We start from the raw sequence: 25,994 nt of genomic DNA on the forward strand, positions 1-25,994 counted from the left end.
GCTCTGATCGTTGGCAACCCCACCATCATTTTGGGCTCCCTCTTGGGACCCCAAAATGATTCGAGCCGGGACGTGGGCTCTGCTGGTGGTAGCGACGATCCTTCCGCAAGGTCATTATGCAGACGCATCAGCTTAATGACCTCTGCGAAGTTCCTCTGTATCTCAGGCGTTACAGCGTCTTGTGGAGTAGGACCGTCCAGTCCCTCCAGCAAGAGCATATCCCTCGATACTCCTCCTTCAGAAGGAGGAACAGCGACAGACCCCTGACGGTCGCCTCCAACTACTTGCGCGTACGTTCTGGTCGGTCCTAAGACCGTGCCTGAGCCGTACGGCGTCATAGCTGGGTCACGAGCGGCGCACCTCTCGTGATCGCTCCTCGGGGGGGGGGGGTACCTCGCTCCTCCCCTGTATAGCCCGAGGAGGTTGAAGGTACGGGAGAGGCAGACCTGACGCTCCCCCCGACTCGCTGGCAGGACCAGCGTGCGTGGAGGGCTGCTGCTGATCGTCAACCCGCGGTGACGGTCGAGCAGCAGGCCTAGCCTTGCCGCTCGCCTGGGGCGATTGGCTCGGCTGAGAACGTCGAGACCGATCTCTAGCGTCAGGCGAGCTGCCGCTGGTCACCGTCTCCGCCCGGTCCCATCGGGAGCGGCGGACGGGTGACCTGCTAGGCTCTCTGTCGCGTCGAGACCGGCCAGCGTCCTCTCGGCGCGTTCAAACCGCTGGTACCAGCCGTGGCTGGTACCGGGCAGGCCTGTGGGGACTCCATTCCTCGCCTCCAAACCCGTGGCCGGTTCAGCGACCGTCACGGGTCAGCCCGAGCAGGCCAGTTGATCGCTGCGAGAGCGTCCACTGGCCTGGCGAGAGTCGTTGATGCACGACTCTCGCCAAGTCTTCTGCTCCGAGCCGCTGTCTTGACGGCGAGCGAGCTCGGGCGTCAAAACTTTGGCTGGACGGTCCTCTTTGGAAGAGCGTCCACTCGGTGCTTCTCGCGAACGAGAAGCGGCCGAGACGGAACCTGGTTTAGCGGCAGAACCGCTAGCACCAGGTGAGGACGCACCAGCCGAGGCTGGTGCACCTCTGGTCCCCGTCGACTTCTTCTTTGCAGAAGAAGCGACGGGCCCCGTTCCCGAAGGAACAGGAGGACCAGCAGAAGAGCTCCCCAGCTCGCCTGTGCGAGCCGGGCCCTTAGAAGATCCCGAAGGAGTCTTCTTAGGGGGGGAGGAGGCACCCTTCTTCTTCTTCGCGGTGTTTAGCCTTAGAAGTCGAAGGGGAAGGAGAGGCAGCAGACGACGAAGAAGACGATGAAGACGACGACGACACCCCTTCTTCCTCTTCCTCTTCTTCTTCGCCAGGCTCCGCAGAAACAGACGTCAGGTCTTCCATCCAGGAGGGAGCCGGGGCAGTTGCCGAAGCAACAGGGCCCGACTGCACCTGTCCGGAAAGACCTGAGACTGTGACAGCACCACCAGCAGCAGGAACAACAGGAACAGGTCCGGGAACAGCAGGAACGGCAGGAACATCTGAAAGAGAATGCCGATCTGAAAAGGAAAGAGTAGCTGGAACGGCAACAGGTACGGCAGGCACGGCAGGTACCACGGGAGAGCCAGGCGTCCTGTCGGCAGTCACCGTCATCCGTGGCACTGGCGGCAGGGTCCAGGGGGGTACTCTTTGGGCAGCGGAAGTCCGGGGTCGGCAAAGCAAAGAATCCAGGTGGTGGTGGCACCGTCCTCTTTGGCACGGCAGCAATGGGTTTTTGTATAGCCGCCGTGGGTGTCACCGACATTATATGGGGCGTATACACCAGATGCGGTGGCATCTCATATGCTGGTGTCGTCACTGTGGTAGTAGTAGTGGTCACCGCACCATGAGTGACCACTGCCGACCCCGCCAACCGTTGAAGCAACCCCTGGATGCTGGGCACTCCCTGCAGTCCCAGCGACTCCCACACCTGTCCCAAGTCGTCCTTCGCTGATGGCACACCTGCGGAAGCAACAGTCGGGTTAGTTGGAGGGGCTTCCTCGCGCCTGGGGGAGAAACACCCCCCCCAGAGCGGACGGAAGACCCCGAGTACAGCTGTACGTCCGGGTAGCGGGCGCCCTCATCCACACTCGACGGATCGAGAGAGGAAAAGGACTCCGCTACCCCCCCGCAGGGGAAGGCGCGAAACGTGGGGGCTGGCCGGGGGGCAGGAAAGAGGACGAAGTGTCCGTTACCAAAGGAGTCACTGGACTTTCCGATGACTTCTTGGGCGGCCTAAGTCTCTTCCTGCCCTCGTACAGCACCCACTGCGCCTCGGACCAATTCATACATGTGACACAGGGCTCGTTGCGGGAGCACTCTCGCCCCCGACAACGAGTACAAACCTCGTGGGGGTCCACGTCAACAAATGACCCAAAACCTTCACATCTACGCCCCTTCAGCCCGGGACACACTCTACGGGCGACTGGAGGGCGCGGCGATATCTCCATTTCTTCCAATTCACTCATTGCAAGATCAATAAGAATTGTAAAAGTACTTACAGTCACTCCTGATTTATACAGAAAGAGAGGCAAATACTCAAACTCAAAGCAAACGACAAAGCGGGCAGAGCGATGACGAACACGTCCTTCCCACACACGGCCGAAAGCAAAAGTGATTTGTTTACCTCCCAGTCGCGCGGCGCGCGACGATCGGACAAGCAGTTAACTACCGTTCTCCCCTTGTTCGAAGCTTACGACCGTTCCAGCTGCCGCTAGCTACTTCCTATTGTTAAAGGACCGAGGGTTTGTATTACGTATCGGAACAAAGATCTATTTGAGGCTTCCCCCAAAGGAGCCAAAGGCTCTGACAGACTTCTGAGTGGAGTGTCCATTCTGTGGGAAGGACCTGGAACCTCCTGCTCAATCTGTCCGCTCTCACATTCCTCTCCCCTTGGACATTCTGCGGGTTTTATAAGCCGCCTTCCTCTCTCTATCTTTCTCTAACTTCTTCAAGTAAGAAGTTAGATTCTTCCACTCTTGTGCACTCAGTTTCTCACACTCGTTACACGTATTCTCAATCGAGCATTCAACCATTCTACACCCACTACAAATAGTGTGAGGATCTACCGAAGCTTTCGGAATCCTCACCTTACAGCCCTCATTCACACACACTCTGAAATTAACACTAGAGTCAGACATATTCACGAATTCCAAAAACCAAGTCCAAAAAACAGTCCACGATAGCGAATGCCAAACAACGATCCAAGTACGTCACCAAATATCAGCGAGAGATGATCAAAAGCTTTGCGAAAAACGAATTCTAGTCAGGAGGAAGTAACAACAATGTTGATACCGCCGGCGACAGAGAGAATCTGATTAGAAAACGGGAATAGTTCCTAGTCCTGCCACCCAGAGCAGGGCGGTAGATCACCTGACCTACCTGTAGCGAGTGCCGCGAAATTTGAAATTCTGTCGGGAACGACGGAGTCGATAGCTATGTATATATCTGACAGGTAAGTTGAATGTATGAAATAAGGATATTCTAGGCGCTTTTCATAAAGTGCAATTGTTTATCGAAAAAAGACACCCCGAAAAGGCTCACACAAGTCGTATGCTTGCGCAGTTCGATGACGTTTGCTTGAGTCGTTTCAGGAACATTGTGAAAAGTAGGCAGAAGCAATCTTCCTTGGATCGTTATTTTTTAAAGAGGCCTTCAGTATTAGCAGGAGTAAGCAAAAAGGAAGAACCAAGTGATAAAAAACAGAATGTTGAAAGCAAAAAGGAAGAACCAAGTGATGAAAAAACAGAACGTTGAAAAGCGGTGTGAAGTTTGAAATTCTTTAAAAAAAAAAAAAAAAAAAAAAAAAACCTACGTAAAAGTAAAAAAAAAAAAAAGTTAAAAATAAAAAAAATAAAATTTTTTTTTACATAATTTCTAGATTTTTGTAAGTTAAGTGTTACAGTTTTGTTAAGGTGTTTCGTAAATTTTAGTTTTATGGTTTTCCTTAAATTTTTTGTGTGTTTTCGTAAAGTTATGTGTATGTATGTACGTACGTTATCTGCCGTTTGTCCTCCTCCTCCTCTGCCGCCACTATCGGAGATAGCCTCACTCGAAAGGTGAGCTTCCACATTTTACGTTACAGTAATAATATTTCTTGTACACTAATATACACTTTATTTACAGGTTTTCGATTTTTATTCTTAATTTAGGTATTGAATGGTCCAAATTGTTGTAGTATTTCATTGTTTATAGGTCAATTTAGCTTTATTATGAAATTTAATGGGGTGTTTTTGGAGGGCTTGGAATGGATTAGCCATTTTACATGTAAAATGTGTTCCAAGATACGAAAAACTCATTATACAAAGGCCGCCTCGGAACGGATTAATTTCGTATCTCGAGGTACCACTGTATATGAAACTGCATATGAAGTAAAATAAAAAAGTGAAGTCTGTAAAACAAGTGTTCAAGTCACTTCTTAAATCCAATATGGTGTGGTATGGTTGTGAGTGCAATTTGGGCCTACACCCGTGGCCACGTCCATCCCAGTGCTCATTTGAACAATATTTGCATATATTTACAATGTTTATTGATATTACTCAATATTGTAGTTGTAATCAGCACAATAAAACAACATTTTGTTGCCTATACTAGTGAAAAAATGAGGCGTCTTATCCCAGGGTCATGTTTTGAAGTGAAATGCATTTTTACCTTGCAATCAGTGATTTTATCCTAACTGCCATCACAAATGAAACTCTGCAGTGCTTATTTGATTATAATTATACACATTTCGTTCATAATTCACTCCAAACTCCACTTTAAATACGTGTTTGTTGACGGCGAAGCCGTGGTGGTAATAATTTTTCAGCCTTATCATATACAGTAAAGGGTTTCCATAAAGTCCCAGTACCATTACAAGTATTTATTAGTTAGAAACCATATAACACAGAGTAATGCAGTTTTTTGTATTAATATGGTTTCTGAGCAATAAATACTTGTAATGGTACTGGGACTTTATGGACACCCTGTACATCTGGCTGCCAAAAACACAGGCGAGCAGATGACAGATTGATGAATTGTTTATGACAAAAAATTTTTATCTTTTTTATAGCACTTTCCATTCATTTAAGTTTATATTATTATTCTGACTTTCTTTAAAAAATTTAAATAATTGTATGGCTGATAGAAATGTAACCTTTAATGTTTGCGTCCTAGGAAAGGCAAATCATTATTGCCAATTTACTGGAACTGACACATATGCAGATGCCTTTACAGACTGTTTCTATGAATTCTGTGTCATAGTAATGCAATATTGATAAAATTGCTCTAAAATTTATGTATATATATTACAAATAGATACGCTAAATTCACTTATTTCCATGGTTTTGTGTGAGTCTTATCCTAAGTTTGAAGGGTAAACACATACCAATTAGCAACAGTGAGTAGGGAAGCATTAACAACACATCGTAGCTAATGTTCACAGAAAATCATATGAAATTTGTGTCAGGAATCTAGTTACTTTTAAAACAATGTATATTTTCAAATTATCATGAATACGTAATAAATACATGCAATTCATAACCTTATTCTGGAAAAAAAAAAAGGAGAACTATAAAGTTTGATGTGGATAAGTTGAGAAATGAAAGAGTTAAACAACAGTATGAGGTGAAGGTAGGAGGCAAATTTGCGGCATTAATTGGTATGGAAAATATGGATATGGATTCAGAGGAATCCTGGGCAATATTAAGTTCAGATACTAAGGACGTAGCAACAGAGGTGTTAGGTTATAAGAGAAGTAACAGCAAACCTTGGTTTAGTGATGAAGCAAAAGTTTTAAGTGAAGAGCAACAAAGGTTGAGAGTTCAAATGGACGATGAACAAGACCTAGAGAAGAAACAACAACTAAAAAGACGAAGAAATAGAAAGCTGAGAGAACTAAGTGATAGGATGAAGCATGACCAAAACATGTTTTGGAAAGAAAGAGCTACCGAAGTTGAAGAAGCTATGGAAATTGGCGAGAGCAGGGCTATGTTTGCAGCTGTGAGATTCTTGAGGAACGCAAGCCAGAAAAAGTTTGGAGGGAGGGATGGCATGTTTGCAAGGTATTTTGAAAGACTCCTAAATGTTGATACTACCGGTAGGGATGAGTGCATTGCAGATTTAAACGAGGCCCTGGAGGTACAAGAAGAAGACATTAGTGCAGAAGAGGTGAAAGAGGCCTTAAAATCTGTCAAAAATGGGAAAACTGCTGGCGTGTGCGGGATAACTGCAGAGATGCTAAAAGCAGGAGGACGAAGGATGATAGAGGCATTAAGAGTTGTTTTTAGCATAGTTTGGAGAACAGAGGTGGTACCAAGTGATTGGAAAAAGGCAATTATGATACCAATATATAAAAATAAGGGAAGCAAAAGGGAGTGTGGTAACTATCGGGGCATAAGTTTACTGTCAGTCCCAGGGAAGATATTCATGAGAGTAATACTTACAGAATAAGACCTATAGTAGAGAGAGAAACTTAGAGAACAGCAGTGTGGTTTTAGAAGTGGAAGGTCAACAGTGGATCAAATTTTCACCTTAAGACAGATAATTGAGAAGAGATGGGAGTATGCAAAGCCAATATTCTGTGCTTTTATAGACTTGGAGAAAGCGTATGATTCAGTATGGAGAGATGGAATGTGGAGAGTGGCAGAACACTATGGTATACCACTGAAAGTGATAAGGATACTAAAGAACTGGTACCAAGGAGTGTGCAGCTGTGTACAGCTGGATGGACAGCAAAGTGAATGGTTCCCAGTTGGAAGTGGGCTAAGACAGGGATGTGTTATGTCACCCACCTTGTTTAATGTATATATTGACCATATAATGAGAAGAGTGATGGAGAATGAAAACAGAGGGGCTAGTATTGGTGGAGAAGTTTTTATGGATTTGGACTTTGCTGATGATGTTGCGTTGGTTGCTGATACGTGGCTGGTGCTGGTAGGTATGGTAATGAGGATGGAGACAGAGACACAGAATTTTGGCTTGAACATCAGCACAAAGAAGAGCGAGATCATGGTTGTGAGTAAGGATGATGATTGGGTGCACATGGAGGATATGACAATCAGAGGACAGGAACTCAAGCAAGTTGAGAAGTTTGTTTACTTGGGAAGTGTGGTAACAGCAGACGGGAGGCAAATTGAAGATATACAAAGAAGAAAACTAGGAGCAGCAAGAGCTTTTGAGGTTCTGAGAAAAAACGTTTGGTCGAGGCATGAAATCAGCTTGAGAACTAAGATGAGAATATTCAATGCAGTAGTACTACCAGTCCTGATGTATGGCTCGTCCACCTGGGCACTGACCAGAACAGAGGAGAAAAGGTTGGATGCTTTTGAGATGAAGCTGCTGAGAAGAATACTTGGCATTAAATGGGATGATTATGTTAGAAATGAAGACATCAGGGTGAGATTGAGGCAAAGGCCAGTCAGTACCAGGTTGAAGAGGGGAAGGCTGAAATGGTTTGGACATGTTGAGAGGATGGAAGAGAATAGAGACCCCAGGAGAGCACTGAGAGCAGTACAAATAGGAAGAAGACCGCTGGGTAGACCAAGAACGAGGTGGATAGACATAATTGTCAGGGATCTTGAGGATGAAATCCAAAACTTAGAGGAAGCGAGGGAAATGGCTCGGGATAGAGACAGATGGAGAGAAACTGTATCAGCCTTATGCCACTGGCCAGTGGCGGGAAGATAAATCTAAATCTAATCTAATTCTGGTGTTTAACTTGTCATTATTTATATGTTATCTAGCACACACTTCTTTTTCTTCTTCCCGAACAATTGCCATGTTTACCCATTCACAAGCGTAAAAACCATCGTTGTTTAAGACTGTTGTCAAGAAAGTTTCCCAGCGTCTATGGGTACAAGCGTGTGCAGATTTAGCACAGGAATTGGGAAGTTTGCTTACACAAGTGACTCCGCAAACATCAAGATGTCAATCTTCTATTCGTAAGGTGTTCTAGGCTAAGTAAAAATTTTGAAAGCATAATGGAGGTAAGTTAGCACTGTGCATGGCTAGACTTTCATTAAGGTCTGTTTAATCAGAAATTATGGCCTTAATTTCTAACTTGGGAAAAACACTTATAATACTTCAAGAGGAAAGTAGAGGTCTCGAGGTGTTGCTTCCACGGAGGTTAGCTTATGACTGACGCCTAATTCAGGATGGTGGAAGTGCTCAAGTTATTTTTGGGGAAAGTGACCACGCAACCATACAGGTGTCCGCCTGGCTGCACAGCGGTGCTTTACCCTAGGCTAAGCAACTTATTTTGAAAACATACAAGGGCCTGCCAAAGAAGGAATCATCCATGTGGAGGGCTGTACATAACACCAAATGGTAATTCTAAAGAATAGCTAACTCCGCACGGACTTCAAGGAATGTAACCGCGAATACGACATCCACTAGGGATTGGGCGGCCAATGTATTTTGCCAAGTTTAGTACTGGCCCCTGGGGGTTAATTACAGTCGACCACCCAAAAATAACGGTAAATTCTTAATAAGCAACTGGAATACTAGGTATAGGAAACTAGCCTATAATTTCCAAAGAAATACCGGACGCGGAGTTATATTACTAGGTAGGTACCTATTAAGATTTACCAACCAAACAAGTATAAATATACGCAAACAGCAATACCTAGGTAAACACTTAGCCTATGGTCTCCGATTGGTAGGAACCAGGCTGCATCAGTAGTCTTCAATTTTACATTACCTAGGTAGTAGCCTAATGTAACCAAATATACCTACCTAGGTAGCAATAGGTATCCTATGCGGCCCACCCCATTTTGTTAACAAAGTCCACCAGTTTCCTTATGCCACACCTGTTAAAACTTAAATTAATTTATAAAACAAACCAGCTCAAGGCTACGGCAGCAGTCAAAACAGAGAAGCGCCAGAAGTTCTTCGCCTTTCCTAACAAAGCTTTACCTACTAGGGCTAGGCTAGGTAGGACAAGTAAAGTAACCTAGACAACTACCTAAGGCACGTATAGGTATAAGAATAGGACCGTATAAATCAGAGACATCTAAGGCACATATATAAGATAGAACTGTACAATTAAAGTCATTACCGTGATCAAAAGTACTTTCAGATACGTCGACTCCAAGCAATGCTAGTATTATCCAAAAATTGACAACAGAAAGAACGTTTAAGGTGTTTGTGTACATGACGTCATCATTATTCCTCTTCTTTCAAATTTTGCTAAAGTAGATTGGGTTAAATTTCAATCATTGCGATAATCCGATAAATTAATTTAATAACACGTACCAAATGATAAGCGTGAATATTTTATCTCATACGTTATTATCATAATTATTACCAGCGAGAGGCAGGAGGGCAACTGGAGGAATCCCTATTCAAACGCGGCTACCAGTCGTGAATTGGGTCCTGCTCCTGCTCTTGGAGGAATAATAGTTTGGTCCTACTACGTCTTAAGAAATTCTCTTCGGGTGTTTCATTGACTCTCATACAAATCACCGTTGCAATACCCATGGTCATCATTGCCATTATAAATAATGTTGCCTCAATGGAATAATTAATAAAATTTTAAGGCTATTGATAAAATGGTAAAAATAAATTGACGATACGTTATACATTTTCAAGAACACCAGCTTCGTCCTCGAACTTCAAAATATCCTCCCCGAGATCCCAGGAAAGACGATAATAACCTTCTTCATCAATGAAATCTGAGAAGAAACTATTTCTCAAGTTCCCAAGGTGGGACACTAAACCAGGGCAAAGTGCTACATAGAGAATGATGGCAATAATACGAAATACACTTTCCCTTGAATGACTTGGATCACCTAAAGATTAGCGACCCCTAATATTTTCCTCCTGAAGAAAAGCGACCCCAATATTTTCCACCTGAAGATAAACGACCCCTGCTTGTTGGTGTCTCCAATCTTCAGGTGTCCCACTTTAGCTCATAATATTATAGAAAAAAGGAGAAAAAATATAGATATATATTCATTAAAAACTACTTTATTAAACATTTGTTAAAAACACAAATTTAGACAAACAATCAATAGTTAATTAAAAGCGTATTGTCTTGCAATTTCAGTACAAAAATAATCAAACCTACTGTAACCCCTGTGGCTAGCGCGAGCAGCGCAACATTACCTCTTGCCAGAACATACCGAGCTTGCCAAGAATCTTTAAATATGCGGATAAGGCGCGAAGCGCCATTCCGCCACGGCCTTACTGTAACCCCTGTTAATTCCTCACCTTAAGAAAAGCGACCCCAATATTTTCCACCTGAAGAAAAGCGACCCCAGTGTGTGTTGGGGTTGCTTTTCTTCAGGTGATCCAATGACTTCTTAGCATAGGAGAATTTTGACACGAACTATCCCCCGAATGAATTCTTGGCACAGGGCATTTTTTATACAAACTAAGTGATGCAGAGCACAATACAAAAATTAAAAGAATATATATGCTTTAATCAACTATTAATGGGAAATCAAACTGCAATTATTTTCTTATCCGGTCTTACAAGGAATTCTGCCTTCTTCTTCTGAAGAGGACACTCCCCTTCAAGGGTGCCCTCAAAGAACTGGCCTCCCTAAAGAGCCTTTGGCCTTAACACTTGAGGCCCTCACCAGGCCTGCTTCCCCAGCTTGGCAGGATACTTGCCCTCCTCTGAGGAAGCAGCCTCTGGGTAGGACCCTTCCCATCGGGACTGGTCTCAAGTGACTAGCCAGTATTGTGGGATTTTGGGCTCATCATTGAAGTTCTTGGGCACTCTTCAGGCCCGCTTCACCAGGCTAGCAGGATACCTGCCTTCCTCCAAAGAAGCTGCATCTGTGTCAGGCCCTTCCCTTCAGGGCTGGTCTCAAAGTCTTGGAGGCTTTTGGGCCTCATCCTTGAAGTTCTTGAGCCTTCTCCAAGCCTGTTTCCTCAGTCTGGCAGGATACCTGCCTTTCTCCGAGGAAGCAGCCTCTGGGTCGGACCCTTCCCTTCGAGTCTGACCTCAAGAGACTGGCGAGTCTTAGGGACTTTTGGGCTTCATCCTTGATATTCTTTGGGGCTCTCCAGGCCTGCTTCTTCAGTCTGGCAGGATACCTGGCTTCCTCCGAGGAAGCAGCCTTTGGATCGGACACTTCCCTTCAGGGCTGGCCGCCTTAAGAGACTGGCGAGTCTTGGGGGCTTTTGTGCCTTATTCCTGAAGATCTTGGGTCCTCTCCAGGTCCGTTGTCTCAGCCTGGCAGGATACCTGGCTTCCGAGGAAGCAGCTCTGGATCGGACCCTTCCCTTCAGGGCTGGCCTTAAGAGACTTGCGAGTCTTGGGGCCTTTTGGGCCTCATTCCTGAAGATCTTGGGTCCTCTCCAGGCCTGCTGTCTCAGCCTGGCAGGATACCTGGCTTCCTTCGGGGAGGCAGCTTTTGGTTCGGACCCTTCCCTTCAGGGCTGGCCTTAAAGCCGGCCATACACGTGCAGTTTTAACTGACAGTTATGACTGTCCAGTTATAACTGACACAGTTTAAACTGACGTCAGTTAAAAATGAAATGCACACACACACACAGTTCAATCCCTCAGTTTTACCATGGATTCCGAGAAGTACGATCTTGCCGCTCTCGGTGTACTCTTTGTAATGCTACAGACAAAAAGAAAAAATAAAACTAAAAAGCGTAAACAGTGGTGCAAAAAGTGGTTACTGAGGCGAAATCAATGTTCTGATATTAAATTATTAAAGGAATTAAGTGAAGAACCAATTGATTTTCTCAATTATTTGCGCATGACTGAAACAGTGTACCAAAAGTTGCTTTCGCTTTGTTTACGTGATATCTCAACAAACTGCACTCACCGCTACCACCTGTAGAAATGAGAAGTTGAGAACTGTACAGTTACGAATCCCCCCACACACGCTCAGTTCAGTTACTCCTTTCAGTTAAAAATATGGAACATTGCATTTGTCTCAGTTTAACTGTACAGTTTTGTTGAACTGACGAAATGAGCAACTGAGATACCCACACACGTGCAGTTTTAACTGTCAGTTATAACTGAACAGTTATAACTGTCAGTTAAAACTGCACGTGTGTGGCCGGCCTAAGAGACTTGCGAGTCTTGGGAGCTTTTGGGCCTCATCCTTGAAGTTCTTGGGTCCTCTCCGGGCCTGTTTCCTCAGCCTGGCAGGATACCTGGCTTCCTCCGAGGAAGCAGCCTCTGGGTCGGACCCTTCCCTTCAAGGCTGGCCTCAAAAGACTAGCTTGTCTTGGGGACTTTTGGGCTTCATCCTTAATGTTCTTTGGGGCTCTTCAGGCCTGTTTCTTCAGCCTGGCATCTAAAAATCTTTCAAGCTGCTCCTAACTCCTCAGGTTCTCTACTTTTTTTCTTCGTCAACATTCTTCAGTTTACCTCCACGACGATATATCACACACACACACACACACACACACACACACACACACATATATATATATATATATATATATATATATATATATATATATATATATATATATATATAATAAAAGGGGACCATAAAAACACCAAATTATAGAGAGAAAAGTACTATATTTCAGAGACTGCTGTCTCTCTCTTCAGGTATATGAATGAGAAAAGTTTACAGAAAAGGTGGTATTTATACCAAGAGATCCATCCACAGGTAAACCAATTTAGGTCACCCCCTTTAATCTTCTTAAGCGTTGGTTGAATGAAAACCTTGTCGATCACATCTGAAACCCATGCTCCTTTTGAGATGTTCATTACCTGCCTCTCCTTTATTAAGGCCGATTCCATCATTTGACTCTTGTACTGGCAGTTGCTGCTATAAATTATATGTGACAAATTCCAGTTTATTCTATGGTTATGTTCATTTATATGGTTGAAAATAGCTGAGTTCTGTTGTCCATACCTAACTGACCGTTTGTGTTGTATTAATCACTGGGGAAGTGATTTTCCTATAAATCCGATATAAGATTGGTCACAGTCCTGTTTCCTTGGGGAATGTCTTTTGTTGGACGTTAATCAGGGATTTGGCTAAGGTGTTTGGGTAAGTAAATGCAAAAGGGTTAGATTTTCCAAGGGTCTGAGTCACTGTCTTAATGCTGTCCAGGTGAGGAATTTTTATTTTATTGTTGGTTGTCTCTTTGGTCTTGTGGTTTGATCTCTTGGAATAAATACCACCTTTTCTGTAAACTTTTCTCATTCATATACCTGAAGAGAGAGACAGCATTCTCTGAAATATGGAACTTTTTTCTACTTTTCTCTCTATATTTTGGTGTTTATATGGGCTCCTTTTATTAGATGGAATTCTGTTGTAACAGAACATTTTTACCAGTCATATATATATATATATATATATATATATATATATATATATATATATATATATCTATATATATATATATATATATATAATATATATATATCTATATATCTATATATATATTTCTCCTATATATCTCCCAACGCCGACAGAAGGCTTCTGGGAATTCCGAGACTTATCAAATATTTATTGGACCATGGAAAGCAATAGAAACAATGAGCAATTTACCGATTACAGAAGTAGAGCTTATAAAAAGAAAAACCAAAGGGAATAAAAAGGGAACGCAGATAAATAAGTAAATAAATAAACTATGTCTTAGGGATGCGGACACATAAATTTTGAGAAAATCGTAAATTTCTGTTTCTGTGGGCAGATAAACTGCTCATTTATTTCAGATTTATCAAAAAGTGGCTGCTAAGAGCAAGAGCCCGTGCCAAGTTCGCACCTGGTTCCTGGTTCCTAAGCTATTACTCCATAAACACAGTTACGAGCATACTTCACTATTCGCCTGCCTGAGGTGCAGATGTATTCCCTTTGTTTGTTTTCAATGTCTCTGCCTATGTAAGCAGATAAACAGGAGTTCATTGTTTAGCAAATATGCTTCTGTTTTCAGTTCTTTCGAAGGAATAAATTACAAATAAGAAAGAAAACCTAAACAAACCCACACAAGGAAGTAAATTTGGACCCCCAAACTGAAGGATTACCTGTTCCTTTCCAATGCGCTCATTGCCTGACCAAGTCTTTTGCTTTATACTTTTAAGTTTACAATGAAAATATAAGAGTATATATCATACTTCCACATATCTACGAGTTATAGAAAAATACGATAATTTCTCTGTTGCCTTCTTCGGACCTTGCTTCAGGCTGGACCCTCTGATGGTAATGTAGTTCAGTGCTCGTATTCGAATTTAGGATGCACGAACCAGAATGTCATTCAGAATTTCAGAGAGGATAAAGAAAGGCTACCAAATATCTCTAAGTGGTTCATTCTTTTATCGAAGTATGAAGTCAATCCGGAATTTCATAAATGATCCAATCAGATGGTGCTATCCAGCTTTTGCAAAGGCGTTACACCAGGAACAAATAAGAAATGTTTATAGTTTTGCAATTCTTATTCTAGTGCGAGTATGGATGTCTCATATAATTGCCCTCGGACCAAGTAGACCTTCAGTTTTTCACAATGGGACGTGAATAATTCAATTGAGTTTTTGAAAGCAGGATTTGACAGAAGAATGAGTTATCACACCAGCAAGTTTAAATCAGTTTGGTAGAATTTAGTGGGATCTTGGAAACGGCAACAGCAGACGATATTAGTCGTTGTTGAAAAGTGTCAACGCTTAGATCAAAGCTTGTGTGGCTTTTGTGGTGGAGTCATTTATAACTATAAAAAAGAGAAAAGGCTCGTCATCTGTATTGGCCAAGTTAAGGGTAAGTATTTCTAATATAAGAGCGCAGTCAAAGTTGATTGTAACCCTCTCGTTTCCTACCTAATGTCTAGTCTCTTGCCTGCGTGACCATCTCGAGCGGAGCGAATCCGAGCCAAATTCAAGCTGCTCTTATTGGCGATCTGCAAAGGGTTTTCGTTAATGTCATTGAAATGCAGGGATCTGGATGATTTATGCTTGTAATTATCCACTGAGCACTAGATATGGTTTCTGTTGTCATTTAGGATAACTCACACTAGCGTTGCTTGAAATTTAGCTAAGTGTAGCTAGCTACTTATATAGCTACCTACCTAGCTAGTACTAGCTATTACCTAGCTACTAGGCCTAGTAACCGTTTTGCTGGTTAGGCCAGCCTAGGCTAACGCCCTTGGCAGCAAATTGTAGGAATCTTTCCCGATATCCAGGACTAGTAATATTTCTTGAGTCATTATTTTTATGATATTCACAGTCGTTTGTTTATGATATAGTATGGTAATCTCCGATGGGCTTGTAGCCACTAAACATGTCGCAAAGGTGGATGCATACCGGGTTACTACCTACCTAGGTACTAGGGTATAATACTTGGGAGTCATTACTAACTACTATACTCTGTTTTTTTCCAACTGTCCATCTGCTTGTGGTGTTTGTGCATGGTAACACTGCGTCCCAGGCTTTAAATAATATCCTATTTCGAATATAAATGGTGTAATTCGCTTACAGTAAATTATTAAAACACTTTTCAGTTGCAAACGTACACCCAGATATCCTTTTATTTACCCAAAACGTACACAGAGCAAGTATTTGGAGCCCGGGACGCAGTGTTACCATGCGCGACCACCACAGGCGAATGGACAGATGGAAAAAAACAGAGTATAGGAAAGATCCAATTAGCCTAGTCTATACATAGGCCTTGGCGAGACCACTTCAAATATTATAGCATAATTTTTAGAGCTGGGGTTTAGCAAGTTTTGTTCATCAGCATTATTTTTACCTGAGTCCGTGAGCTAGATATACAGTGTCTTATCATCTTTATCTTCATCTAGGTTTACCTATGTTTTGGGAGACTGCCCCTTTGGACATCATTAGGTACGGATACAACCCATTTCGTCACCAGTCCGCTTCATCACCTACCCCGTTCGTCGCTAAATGCCCATTTCATCGCCAGGAATACTATGTACTCCAGTGTGAAATCTGTTTTGTCACCATTAAGTCTGCTTTCCTTAGGCTAGACTGCAATAATAGCTACACCTCCAACATTATATTTTCTCTCTTGTGTTGTATGTCGATGTTCACTAATTAGGGCTTTCACTGCAGTATTTGTATGGGTTTAGCTTTCCGCTGAAATTATGCTACATTGTAAGGCAAACATAATAAATTGTTAAACTGATAAACTGTTTTTGTAATGTCCTCCAAAGCAACTTGTGTAATTATGCTGCATTGTAAGACAAATGTAATATGTAAACAGTTTAACTAGTTTTTGTCCTACAAGACAACTTTTATAATACAACTAATTACGTACAATTAATTAGAAGGTGGTGACGAAATGGGCTCAAATGAAGTTGATGAAACAAGATTAAAAAAATGGTGATGAACTGGACTGGTGACGAAATGGCTAGGTCCCATTAGGTATAGTTTCAGTTGATAGTTTTTATTAATAACATTCTTCAATTTTTTGTTTGAAAATATCTTTGTCTTTAGTGTCTTCCTAATATAAGAGTTTAAAAAAATTTTTGTTGTTGTTGTTGATGAAGGAGTCTATCTTATTGAAAAGTGTGTACACTGTAGTATTCAGAGGTTATTTTTCCAATATTTATAACATTTATTGGAGATTGATGCCTTTAATTTGTCCATTTTCCTTTGAGTAAGTACCATGGTTTTTGTCTTGTGTTCAGATATATCAATATACCAGCTGAATATTCAAAAGCAGTACTTAATCTTGTAAATTTTCTCTGTGGTTCATAGTTCCTTAGCGCTCACTCCACAAATAGACACACTACTCTGCGTCACTCTTAGGTTCAGAGCTGTATGTTTTGGATATTTTTTTTTTATTTTTTTCTATATTCACTGGCCTATATTAGAATTTTTTTTTCACTGATTTCATTTGTTATTCAATATGTTATTTGCTTAAGATTTTTATTTTTTGTCACCTTAGCCATATTATAATTAGTTACGGATTTTATGGTTAGCAGGCGATCCACAGTATATACATCTTCCTTCCAGTCCACCACATTGTAATATACTGATTTTCTCTTTTAGTTTTTACTTTCTAGATTTTGTATTGCTTTTTCCGCATCTTGAATGCAAGGTTGTTGCACATTTTTTGGTTTTCTCTCATTTTTTTTTTCATCCGTGACAGTAAGTGATACTGGAGGTTAGCTCCAACTGCTACTTTTCCTGATTCATGTGCAGTGCTTTTGAGAATTAATAAGTCTTTGAAAAATTTTTTTGTAACTTTTCATTTATTCAACTTCCACTATTTGACATTTTATTTGTAACTTTTGATTGATTCAACTTCCCCCTATTACTTTACATCTTTGTGTTTCACAGCCATCACATTATTTTTTTTGATGTCATCTATTTTTTTTTTCATTTCCAGAAGGCTGTCTGATTTGCTTCCATTGTCCTAGTATCCTCTTCTTTCATATTTTCTTGACTAATATAGTCTGTTTACTGGTTTTCTTATACGTAATAGATACTAACATTAGTCTTTCAGTAGCCTAGTATACATTTGCCTTCATTTTGTAAACCACCACTTCAGGTTCATTAACCTTCCAGTTATATACTACATTTTATCTCCTTTCCTTGCTTATTTTGTATTTTTGTTGTTTCTTCCAGTCACAAAGGCTTTTGCCTAAATCATACCGGACCCTTTTCTTTTACTATTTCTACCAAGGCCTGTATGGTAATTCTTTGTGCCCTTTTTACATTTTAATATTTACTTCATGTTTTATGCTGTTTTATGTTCCATTTATGATTTTTCAGTTCAGTTCGACAATCATTACACAGGTGTCAGAGTAACTAATTCAGATGATATCCTGTATGGAGTTTTTTTCCTTTACTTTATCAGTTTTTATTTTCTCCAATGTCTTCTCTTACTTTAATGATTACATAGTCAATAAGTGACCACTTTGCAATTTGAATTCTTATCCATGTGCCTTTGCACCTTATATGGTTATTCAGTAGGCTCAGTTTATTGTGCTTGATCAAGTTTAATAGTGCTTTTCTCCCCTTTTTACACTTCTTCCCTATTGAAGTTAATTGTTAACTGTGTAGTTAGTCACTTGGAATCATGAATTTCTCATCATTTTGTCAGCTTTTTGTGTCTTCATTTGAGGAGCACATTTCTATTAGTTGTTAATTTATGCTCTTATTTCTTGTGAAGTACATATATGTAACTTATCCATTTCCGGTTCTTACTGTTGTTAATACTGACCCATAGAGACTCAGGATGTACCAAATCTATTTTTGTTTTTACAGTAACACTTGCTACTTAATTTTTAAATGCTATTTCTTGTTAAGAAATACCATACAGTACACATTTCATTCTATATACTAGTCAAATTCATTAATGTTAATTTCTGTCAGACTTTAATTCTATGTCCACCTTTTTAATTATTTGTTCTTTTGATTGTAATTTAGTCTTAATATCCATAACACATACTATATTTTACAGTTAACATATAGATTTTTCCTGTAATATATTCTACTTACTCTTTTTTTTCATTCCCTTTTTCCTATCATCGGACACTAGTGCCTGAATACTCTCTACTGGTAATAATTGTAGCTTATTTACTTCTTTTTCCACATTTTTCCTAAAGAATCAGTTTATTTTCTTATTGTATTTTCATCTGATGTTTTTTTATCATTGCCATCACTTTTCAAGTTTTGAAACCTTTTGTACACTAGAAACAGCAGCCTGTTTGACTGAATAGGCAAGGTTCCCAGTTTTCAAAGAACTTAAATACGTAACTAGGCTCATTTTCTTCTGTGCCTTTCCTTATTCTATTTTAGGCTCATAGATCAGTTGGTTTATCTTCTTTTGATGGACTATTTTATCATCACCCTTTATCTCCTTCTCCACTTATGTTTCTTACCTGTGTTCTATTCTCATACTTGGATGCTCCATTTTTTTGTACCTACTAATTCTGTGATTATTTTTTAGTACTGTACTTGTCACATTTACACATGATGTCTTTTTTTGAAGTTTCAAGTAAACTTTTCCTGCATTTAATGCTGGGACTACATTTTGTACCTTTATAGTTATAACCAATTATGTCTTTACATAATGATACTGTACATGAATTTATTTAGTTTTCATGCACCTTCCTGTGCTATAGTACTATCAGCATGTAGCTTGTGTTCTGTGATCTGCAATTCTGGGCTCTACCTGACTTAGCTAGTGTAAATAACCTCATCATTCTTTGTAGGATGGACATGACTTTAGTGATGAGTTTTCTGGATTGCCTTCATATACAGGACTTGAGTTTGGTACCTGGGAAGATCGTGTCTTGCTCGAAGACAGTTTGAAAGATCATTGATGATTCACTGTGTATACGAAGGGGAGAAGAGGTCAGGCTCCACCTACTCTCTCTCCTTATTGGCTAATACACTCATGCCAACAAATCATGTTTTGTTCATGAAACTTACTTGGCAGATATATATATAGCTGTATTCTCCGAAGTCCGACAGAATTTCAAAACTCGCGGCACACGCAGTGGGCGGCCAGGTGGTAGTACCCATTCCCGCCGCTGGGAGGCGGATATCAGGAACCATTCCCATTTTCTATTCATATTTTTTCTGTCGCCGGTCGGTAAACACCTGTTTACAGACCTCCGCCCAGGATTTTTGGATTTTGACTCGTTATAAGTATCTGGATTGACTTTTGGTTTTGACTCTGGATTGTTGGATTGGCATACGCGATAGTGGACTGTTTTTGGATTTTGGATTGGCTTTTCTATGAACGTGATGTCGGGATCAAGTTCAGTGAGCTTCAGAGTGTGTCTGAGAAGTGATTGCAAGGTGAGGCTACCGAAATCATCGGTAGACCCCACAACAGTATGTATGGGGTGTTAGGGGGGCATGTTTGTTTTGCTGGTTGATCGTTGCATTGAATGCAAAAGTTTGACTGAGGATGAATGGAAGGTGTATGAATCCTATCGGCGTAAGTTGGAGCGCGATAGGATCAGGAGGTCTTCCTCAAAGAGCGGTTCTACGAAAGGTAAGGGAAGTAACATTTCTCTATTTTAACACCAGTAAGAATTTGCTTCACCTAATCCTGTGTTGTTGCCTGAGGGCCCTAGTTCTGTGTCTGGAGAAGGTATGCCCTTCTCTGATCTAGAGTCATTACGCACTCTAGAGTCCAAAGTGTTGGCCCTTGAAAACGGCTCGAGTAAAGTGTGTGATCGTGCCCCTAGTGTTGTGGAGGGGGCGTCAGATCGGCCCATAATGCCTCTAGGTCTAGACCTCTGTCGGACTCCCAGACTCAGGGAGTGGGCATGTCGAAAGCCGCAAGAGGGTTACGGGGCTCCCCACCGATCTGGCGTCCCTTCGGCAGGACCTGTTGCTACTTCCCAGGCTGCCAAGGAGCGTGCTCAGGCTCGCATCCTTAAGGACTGTTTTTATACATTCAACCCTCCTGCCAGATATATACTTAGCTATAGACTCCGTCGTCTCCGACAGAATTTCAAATTTCGCGGCACGCTACCGGTAGGTCAGGTGATCTACCGCCCTGCCCTGGGTGGCAGGACTAGGAACCATCCCCGTTTTCTAATCAGAATTCTTCTGTCGCCGGACCATCAACATTGTTGTTGGTTCCTCTCGATTAGTTTTTCTTTTTTCACCGGCAATTGATCTTCTTGACCGACTTTTGGTGACGTATCTGGATTGTTGGATTGGCATACGCTTTTGTGGAATGTTTTGTGGACTTGATTTTGGATTTTTCTTTAAATACGTCTGACTCTGGTATGGTTGTGAGACGTTGTGTGAATGTAGGCTATAAGGTGAGGTTGCCGAAAGCTTCGGTAGACCCTCACACGGTATGCAAGAGGTGCAGGGAGTATGAATGTTCTTTTACTAATACTGGTAAAGAATGTGAGAACTTGAGTGAGAACGAATGGAAGTATCTAACTAATTATTTTAAAAAAAAGTTAGAAAGAGAAAGAGCGAGGAAGGCTTCTCATAGAAGTTTAAGTAGTTCTAGATCTGAACTAATTCCAAGCTTGGGATCTTCCCCAAGGGTAAGTATTGCTACTTCTCCTTCCATTGCAGCCCCTTCTCCTATTGCAGAACCTGTAGATCCAGCGAAGAACTTGCAGATCTAAAAAAAAAAAGCCAGCCCCTTCAAAATAATGGAAACACAAATGCTGCCATACAAGGGTAAGGCTAGTGATTTGTCATTAGACAGTGATATAAGTGTCCCCAGTGAGTGGAGGGGGCATCTGGTCGGCTCAGCAACGCTCCTAGGTCTAGACCTCTTCCAAGCTCACATGCCCAGAGGAGAAGGAATGTCGAAAGCCGAAAGGAGGTTGTGGAGAATCCCCACCGATCAGGTGTCCCTTCGGCGGTTTCTGTGACACCCCAGACTGCCAAGGACAGCTATTGTAAAAGCGTCCTACGTGAGTGTTTCTCGTCGTCGGGATCTTCATCACCGAGACGTGATTGGAGAGATTCCGATCGATCTCGGCCTCTCAAGAGGAGTTGGATGGGCGACCGACTATTGACTCGAGCCCTGAAAACTTCCCTGAGGAGTCTCCATCGGGAGTTAAGAAGGCGAGAAGAGCCATTCTTCCAACCAGAGTGAGAAGGAGGCAGGAGGTGGAGGCTATGGACTCCTCCCCACCCTCCTCCTTCCCCTCCTCCCAAAGAGGATAAAGAGGAGGCTACAAAGAGGTTCATGATGGCGATGCAGGAGCAGATTTCGTCATTTGTAGGAGTCCTGTCAAAGGAGCCTCCTAGAAGGAAAGACACTTCCCTTCCTATTAAAAGATGGAGGTATCTACCTCCAGGATCGATACTCCTACCCGAGGTGAGGTTTCCTGTACGAACCTGGATGAAACAATCAGACGTCTGGCACCGGCCAGGAGTGAGGAGTCACCCAGGAGGCAGGAGCCAAGAGCAAGGAGAGGAGTCAACCAGGAGGGGCAGGAGCCAAGAGCCAAGAGTGGGGAGGCATCTAGGCTAGGCAAGGAGGCAGAGCCAGGAGCTAGAGCCAGGAGGCCAAGAGCCAAGAGGCAAGAGGCCAAGGAGGCAAGAGGCCAGGAGGCCAAGAGGCCAAGGAGGCAAGGAGCCAGGAGGCAAGAGCCAGGAGGCAAGAGCCAGGAGGCAAGAGCCAGGAGGCAAGAGGCAGGAGTCAAGAGGCAGGAGCCAGGAGCCAGGAGGCAGGAGTCAAGAGGCAGGAGCCAGGAGTCCCGGAGTCCGGAGTCAGGAGGCAGGAGTCCGGAGTCAGGAGGCAGGAGTCAGGAGGCAAGAGTCAGGAGCCAGGAGGCAGGAGTCAGGAGGCAAGAGTCAAGAGCCAGGAGTCAAGAGTCGGGGACTCGGTCCTGGAGGTTATGACTCTTCGCCAAATGGGAGCTCCTCTCCTTCAGAACATAGGAGGTCTTGGAAGGACTCTTCCTCAAAACGGGAACGTTCTCCTTTGTCGGATCGAGGGTTAGACGAGTTGTCTGACGACGATCCTCCTGCTAATGAGGGACTTTCTAGTTACAAAGTCTTGGCCTCTTTACTACTACAAGAGTTTGGAGATTCTCTTAGTCCTGCAGCTCCTCCTTCTCCTCGTTCGCTCTTTTCGAGCTCAGCTACGGCTAAATCGTCGGCCTTCTTGAAAATGAAGCCTGCGATATCAATGAAGAAGGCACTCCATTCTTTTAGATTCTTGGATGGACAAGAAGGAGGAGTTTAGGAAAGACGGTATTCTGCAGGCCTCCTTCCAGATTGCACGGGAAGAGAGGTATTTGGTATGGGACAGGAGAGACTATGGGTCTTTCTTTACCCCCGCCTCGCAGATGCCGACTTTGCCATGTAGTGGAGGCTAGACGTTCACTCCTTAGGATCGGTCAGAGCGACGTGGAGCACTTCAGAGTTGAACCACTTGCTAAAGGGACTTTTTGTCACTTTAGAGGTGTTCAATTTTCTGGATTGGTCGCTCGGAGTTCTGGCCAACAAATCTAAGGATCCGGAGTTTCTGGAGAAACCAGAAATTCTCCATAGCGTGCTGTCCTGCATGGACAAGGCAGTACAGGACGGTTCTGGTGAAATGGCTTCACTTTTCGGTGCTGGTCTCCTGAAAAAGAGATCAGTGTATGGTTCCCTTTTATCGAAAGGGGTTTCTCCGAGCCGGAGGACTGCCTTACTGTTCGCCCCGCTATCAGATCATCTGTTTCCTTCTCAGTTGGTCAAGGATGTATCTCGCTCACTAACTGAGAAGGCGGGACACAAGACCTACTTACTCAAACGTCCAAGACAAAGGGACGGACCGGTAGTGGCGACGGTTCAGAAGGAACCTCGTCCTACGCAGCAGCCCGTTTCGTGGAGGTGCAACGGCTCCGTACCACCTGCCAGAAAGAAGAGCTCTGACAAGAGAGGAAGGTCTTCATTTAGACCATTCAAGAGATCTAAGTGACTTGTTGCTCCTCCAAGCACCAGTGGGCGCCAGACTCCTGAATTTTGCAGGAGTGTGGGAATAAAGGGGAGCCGACCCTTGGTCAGTGTCGGTCCTGAGGAAGGGATATGTAATCCCCTTCGACGACAAACCGCCCCTAACATCTACGCCTCGGGAACTGTCAGCGAGGTGCAGAGACCCGTTAATGCGAAAGACTCTCCTTCAGATGGTGGAGCAAATGTAGGAAAAAGAGGCCATCGAACTGGTACAAGATCCACACTCCCCGGGATTTTACATCGCCTTTTTCTAGTACCAAAGGCCATCGGTGGGGGTTGCGGGGCCAGTTCTGGACGTAAGCGCTCTGAATCGCTTCGTACAGAAAAAGAAGTTTCGTATGGAAACGTCCGCCTCTGTCATGTCGGCGCTTCGCCCAGGAGATTGGATGGTCTCTCTGGACCTGCAAGACGCCTATTTCCACGTTCCCATTCACCATCAGTCAAAGAAATATCTTCGCTTTATGATAGGAGACAAGATCTTTCAATTCAGAGCTCTGTGCTTCGGTCTGTCTACAGCCCCACAAGTATTCACCAACCTGATGGCGAATGTAGCAAGATGGCTTCACCTAGAGAGGATAAACATCTCCCTCTACTTGGACGACTGGCTGATCAGGGCCAAGTCGAAGAGTCAGTGCTTGGAGGACTTGGAAGTAACAATGAACATGATAGATTCGCTAGGGTTGTTCGTCAACCTCGAGAAGTCACAACTGATCCCCAGCCAGAACTTGGTCTATCTGGGGATTCAGATGGATTCTCGGGGTTTTCGGGTATATCCTTCGCAAGAAAGAATCGCTCGAGGTTTGTCGAGAATCTCAAGCTTCTTAGAGAGATAAAGGACAGCTCAGCGGATGGGATTACCTGAGCCTATTAGGGACCCTGTCCTCATTGGAAAAGTTCTTCTCGCTAGGGAGACTTCACCTTCGCCCTCTTCAGTTTTTCCTCAAAGAGGTGTGGAACTGGAAGACGGGTCAATCCTCGGACATCTTCCAACTCCCACAAGAAGTAAAAGATCATCTGAGGTGGTGGATCCCTCAGCTTCAAAAGAACGAAGGCTTATCTCTTGCTCTGCAGAACCCAGACCAAGTGTTGTTTACCGACGCTTCGGAGTCGGGATGGGGAGCGACGCTGGGAGCAAGGGAGGTGTCAGGCTCCTGGACAAAGGAACAGGTGTCCTGGCACATCAATTGCAAGGAACTTGTGGCCATACACCTAGCCTTAAAGTCCTTCGAGAAGATAGTCAGAGACGGTGTAATACAGATCAACTCAGACAACACCACGGCTCTGGCTTACATAAGAAAGCAAGGAGGCACGCACTCGTTCTCCCTCTATCAGTTGACAAAACACCTGTTAACCTGGACGGAAGAAAAAAGAGGCATAACCTCTCCTCACAAGGTTTGTTCAAGGAAGAAAAAATGTGAGAGCGGACAGAACTGAGCAGGAGAAACCAGGTCCTTCCGCAGAATGGACTCTTCACGAAGAAGTGTGTCGAAGTCTCTGGTCCCTGTGGGGGAGACCTCACATAGACCTGTTTGCGACGTTCCTCTCCAAAAGAATAGAGACCTTTTGCTCTCTAGTAGAGGATCCGAGAGCCTTCACAATAGACGCGTTTCTTATGGATTGGTCGGGTGTGGACGCTTACGCCTTTCCCCCGTTCAAAATCCTGGGGGAAGTGCTCAGGAAGTTTGTAGCTTCAAAGAGCACGAAGTTGATACTCATAGCCCCATTTTGGCCAGCACAGGAATGGTTCACGGAGGTGCTGGAGTGGATAGTGGACTTCCCCAGATCGCTTCCAAACAGACACGATCTACTCAGACAACCCCAATTCGAGAGGTTTCATCACAACCTCCCAGGTCTCGCTCTGACTGCCTTTCGACTATCGAAAGACTTGTCAGAGCGAGAGGCTTTTCTCGCGAGCTGCGGGCTCTATCGCTAGAGCCCGCAGAGCTTCGACGAGAAGAGTATACCAGTCGAAGTGGGAAGTCTTTAGGAGGTGGTGGGTAAGGTTCAGAAGCTGTCCTCCTCCAGTACCTCTATAGAGAATATTGCCGATTTCCTCCTCTTTCTGAGAAAGGAGTCACAACTATCTGTCTCGACAATAAAAGGATACCGAAGCATGCTGTCTTCGGTTTTCAGGAATCGAGGCCTAGACATTGCTAACGACAAGGATCTACACGATCTAATTAGATCTTTTGAGACGTCGAAAGCAGCTACTCCTAGAACACCTAGTTGGAATCTAGACGTGGGTCCTGAAATTCTTTCATCGGACAAATTCGAACCTTACATCTGGCGTCCTTCCGCGACGTCACTAGGAAATGCTTGTTCCTAGTGGCTCTCGCTACAGCCAAGAGGACGAGCGAATTACACGCTCTGGATTCCACGGTGGGGTTCAAAGGAGATGCGGCCATCTGTTCTTTCCAGACAATGTTTTTCTTTCTGGCAAAGAACGAAAACCCATCAAAACCTTGGCCCAGAAGTTTTGAAGTAAAAGGCCTATCTAACCTGGTAGGCAGAGAGATAGAGAGATCTCTCTGTCCAGTGAGAGCTCTTACATTCTATTTAGAGAGGAAGAGACAGATGGGAGCTTGTCAACAAGGTCTTTGGTGTGCAGTGAAGAACCCCAAACGACTCATGTCCAAGAACGCCTTGGATTTCTTTGTGAGAAGCGTTATTA

The 25,994-nt window shown here is 43.5% G+C and overlaps 2 protein-coding genes across 6 annotated transcripts in view; one reads left to right on the top strand and one right to left on the bottom strand.

Annotated features, from left to right (window-relative positions):
* The window catches only part of LOC135217648 (protein cereblon-like), a 191,230-nt gene that overhangs the window by 119,058 nt on the left and 46,178 nt on the right, over positions 1 to 25,994 (bottom strand). For 2 of the 5 annotated variants that reach the window (XM_064253617.1, XM_064253639.1), the window contains exon 1: positions 9,053 to 9,203. The exons of 1 other annotated variant lie outside the window; for it this stretch is intronic. In XM_064253617.1, coding sequence (XP_064109687.1) covers positions 9,053 to 9,149 — 97 coding nt within the window. In that variant the 5' untranslated portion in view covers positions 9,150 to 9,203. Of the gene's footprint in view, positions 1 to 9,052; positions 9,204 to 9,249; positions 9,433 to 25,994 lie in introns of those variants that run through there. 2 more of the 5 variants (XM_064253647.1, XM_064253632.1) reach the window with 2 other exon arrangements.
* LOC135217586 (serine/threonine-protein kinase DCLK1-like) overlaps positions 14,556 to 25,994 on the top strand; it is a 368,329-nt gene continuing 356,890 nt past the window's right edge. Inside the window, exon 1 of the mRNA XM_064253596.1 lies at positions 14,556 to 14,675. The gene's annotated coding sequence lies outside the window, so the exon portion shown is untranslated. The remainder of the gene's footprint in view (positions 14,676 to 25,994) is intronic.

The sequence above is a fragment of the Macrobrachium nipponense genome, chromosome 19 (assembly GCF_015104395.2).
Source record: "Macrobrachium nipponense isolate FS-2020 chromosome 19, ASM1510439v2, whole genome shotgun sequence".
Classification (NCBI taxonomy): domain Eukaryota; kingdom Metazoa; phylum Arthropoda; class Malacostraca; order Decapoda; family Palaemonidae; genus Macrobrachium; species Macrobrachium nipponense.